Below are 3,664 nucleotides of genomic sequence, written 5' to 3' on the forward strand. Positions count from 1 at the left end.
AATTAAGGGTTTCATGGGAGTTACACTTTAAGAAGGCTGTAAACTAGTGATAAAAATGTAAGAACCTTAATAAAAATTATGCTTTAAATCGGACAAAAAATAAAAGATGAAACCGGTAAAAGTCACAAAATTTAAAATTTTCTTAACAATATCTTTTTTGTATTTTTGTTGGCCAGCATCATGTGGTGGACAAGAAGGAAGATCCTTGGGTCGGCATTGAGGCCTCTTTTTAACATACATTATCTCTAACTTTTAATCCACACACCTACTCATTCTTGATCGTTCTCAATCTTACTTCTCTGCTACTTATCGCAGTGATGTTCAAATTAATCACCTCCGCCGTATCTGACGCCTGCTCACGGTGGTGGGGAAGCGCCAATGGCGCCGACGAAGAAGTCATTAGCACCGTTCTCATCATCGCTGCTATGCTTTCTATATTCTGGCTTGTATGGATGTTGATATCAAAGGACGCCCACCCGCCACTGCCGCCCGGCCCACGATCTCTGCCACTTGTCGGAAACCTCCTGTCTCTTGATCCAGAGCTCCACTCCTACTTCGCCTCTCTCGCAAAGACCTACGGTCCGATTTCCAGGCTCTGGCTCGGTAAAAAACTGGGAATCCTGATCACCTCCCCGGCCTTGGCCCGTGAAGTTCTTAAACTCAACGACACCACCTTCGCCAACAGAGATATTCCGGTTGCTGGCGTCGAGGCGGCGTATGGTGGAAACGATATTGTCTGGTCCCCATATGGCGATCAATGGCGGATGTTGAGAAAGATTGTTGTTCGTGAAATGCTTAGCAACCAAACTTTGGATTCCGTTTACTCTCTCCGGCGGAGAGAGATCCGTAACACCGTGAATTACTTGTACAACCGGGCCGGATCGCCGGTCAACGTAGGTGAACAGATGTTCTTGACCGTGTTGAATGTGATTACCGGTATGATGTGGGGCGGCACGGTGAAGGCGGAGGATAGGGAGAGCCTTGGAGCGGAGTTCCGGCAAGTGATCAACGAGATGACCGGATACTTAGGGATGCCGAACTTGTCTGACTTTTATCCGGGTCTAGCCAGGTTTGATCTTCAGGGAGTTCAAAAAAACATGAAAGTGTTGGCGAAAAGATTCGATGCAATATTTGAGACGATGATTGCTCAAAGGAGGAAGATGAGTGGCGATGAAAACAAAGACTTTTTACAGTACTTGTTGCAGCGTGAAGACGACAAAGATTCCAAAACACCATTCACAATGATGCATCTAAAAGCCTTGCTCATGGTAACCGCTCGAGTGATTATAACTTTCTATGAGTCTATAACTATAAAAACTGAATCCAAACTGGACAACTCACCTTTTAATTATTACACTAGTTGACTTAATTTTTATCTAAATTTGGAAACTTTCCAGGATATGGTGGTCGGAGGGACGGATACGACTTCAAATACCGTCGAGTTTGCTCTGGCTGAAATGATGAACAAACCGGAAATCCTGAAAAAGGCACAACAAGAATTAGAAACGGTGGTCGGAAAAGACAACATAGTGGAGGAATCCCACATCAACAAACTGCCATACTTATACGCTATCATGAAAGAAGTTCTTCGTTTACACCCAACACTTCCGCTATTGGTCCCACATTGCCCAAGTGAGTCGTGTGTAATCGGTGGTTACATGGTTCCAAAAGGTGCTCGAGTGTTCATCAATGCCTGGGCAATACATAGAGACCCAACCATTTGGGAAAACCCATCGGAGTTTAGTCCTGAAAGGTTCTTGGTTAACGAGTGGGATTATAGTGGCAATGACTTCAATTATTTTCCATTTGGTTCTGGAAGGAGGATATGTGCAGGGACTGCAATGGCGGAGCGAATGTTTATGCTTTTGCTTGCGTCGCTTATTCATTCGTTTGACTGGGAATTGGCTCCCGGAGAGAAGCATGATCTATCTGAAAAGTTTGGGATTGTGTTGAAGAAGAAGGTTGCTCTCATGGCAATTCCCACACCAAGATTCTCAAGCTCGACTGTGTACGAGTGACATAATTAAGTTGTATACGGGCTACCACTTCCAAGTTATACATGATGTTCAATCTAAAGTACTGTTAATATCTTTGCAAGCAGTAACATATACCTTTTATACTATTATCTTCAAGATGAATATACTATTGTTTCCTCGATAGAAGATGTTAAAGAAACATATATATATATATATATATATATATATATATATATATATATATATATATATATATATATATATATATATATATATATATATATATATATTAAAAAGGAACACTTTTAGGAAGAGTAAAGTTCGTAAGAAGTTGTCAAAAGTGATAATTTGTTTATGTGTGTGTTCTCTGTTGTCTTTATTGCTACCTATTTTTGTGTAGGGTACTTTTTGCAAAATTTTAAATTCTTATTGAGCACATGTTGTTTATGCCTTTGCTTCACTATTTTCTCAGCCAAAGATATTCCGATTTTTGTACTCTTCATGGAATTACTTTGCCCGGTTAATCAACCGTGTTCACCAGTTCAACTCTATTCTTATTACATCGCTTCTCGATTATTCTTAGTTAAGCCTGAAAGGATCTCACCATCATCACCTTACAGTCGATTGTTCACCACGACCGGTAATCTCCTTCTTCCATCGTTCAATGCTTCTCTCTCCTCCTGTCACTTCCTTGCGTCCATCGCTTCAAATATGCTTGATTTTATCTATTGTTCAGGGGGGAAAAGGAAGCAAAGAGTTCAAGCTTCCATGAGTTCCTCCTCTCCCATTTAAAATAAAAAACAAATTTCATATTTCGTGCCTTCTACAAAACAGATTTTGGGCAGTGTTGATTTTCTCTCTCTCAAACGAAATCCACGGATTATCGTTGTTCACATGAAAACCTGGAAACACCAACACGCACCACCACCCAATTGCGCTGCACTGGACCATGATTTCTCCATTTGTTGATCGGCGATGGCTAAGTCATCGGGAACTCCACATTTTTAGATGGCGTGTGTTGGTGATCAAGCTAATGAAACAGTTAAAAAACAGGAGATAACAACTAAATGAGGCAGACGAATGATTACTTTTATTGAATGAAGAAAGACAACTGAATAATTACAGTTGTTGTACAAGAGAAATTTCGATTGATTACATTGGCATCAAAGCTACTTCTATTAAATAGTAAGAGCTAAATAGAAAAGAGAAAAACTAGCAACAATCAATTTAAAATGGTCATGACTCCCATGTGCCTTATTGTTTCCTGATTACCAGGTCAACCTTTGACCAACATTTCTCCCCCTCAAGGTTGACTTTTCTACCTCAGATTTTCTATGTCAATAAGTGCCCTCATTTTGGCAAACTTCATCCTTGGCATTGCCTTTTTTGGTACATCAACCTTTTATTGATCCCCACTCACACGTTCCACCTGAATCTGTTACCTTTCGACACACATACGAATAAAATGGAACTTTGTATCTATGTGTTTGCTTCTGCCATGGAACACCGGATTCCTTATGAGGGATATAGTGGATTGGTTGTCAATCAACAGCTTCACCTTCTGTGCTTTCTTTCCCATTAGGTCACTAAACAAATTCCTTAACCACAGTCCTTGACACGCAGTTGCGGTTGCAACCATATACTCAGCTTCACATAAGTTGAGAGCCATAGTTTTTTGCTTCTGTGAT

The 3,664-nt window shown here is 40.6% G+C and overlaps 1 protein-coding gene across 1 annotated transcript; it reads left to right on the forward strand.

The window, feature by feature from the left end:
• The first annotated feature begins 239 nt into the window (after positions 1 to 239).
• LOC145034248 (labd-13Z-ene-9,15,16-triol synthase, chloroplastic-like) lies at positions 240 to 2,119 on the forward strand. The gene is made up of 2 exons (XM_078982621.1): positions 240 to 1,268; positions 1,398 to 2,119. Exons 1-2 carry the CDS (start codon positions 318 to 320, stop codon positions 2,016 to 2,018), a joined length of 1,572 nt encoding a protein of 523 aa, XP_078838747.1. The 5' UTR covers positions 240 to 317; the 3' UTR covers positions 2,019 to 2,119.
• Positions 2,120 to 3,664: the final 1,545 nt, after the last annotated feature.

Source organism: Lactuca saligna, chromosome 3 (assembly GCF_052625555.1).
Source record: "Lactuca saligna cultivar CGN05327 chromosome 3, ASM5262555v1, whole genome shotgun sequence".
Classification (NCBI taxonomy): Eukaryota; Viridiplantae; Streptophyta; class Magnoliopsida; order Asterales; family Asteraceae; genus Lactuca; species Lactuca saligna.

Coding starts and splice junctions, on each gene's coding strand:
- LOC145034248 (XM_078982621.1), top strand. CDS start 318: ATGTTCAAATTAATCACCTCCGCCGTATCTGACGCCTGCTCACGGTGG. Junction 1,269..1,397: donor ATCTAAAAGCCTTGCTCATG/GTAACCGCTCGA, acceptor GAAACTTTCCAG/GATATGGTGGTCGGAGGGAC.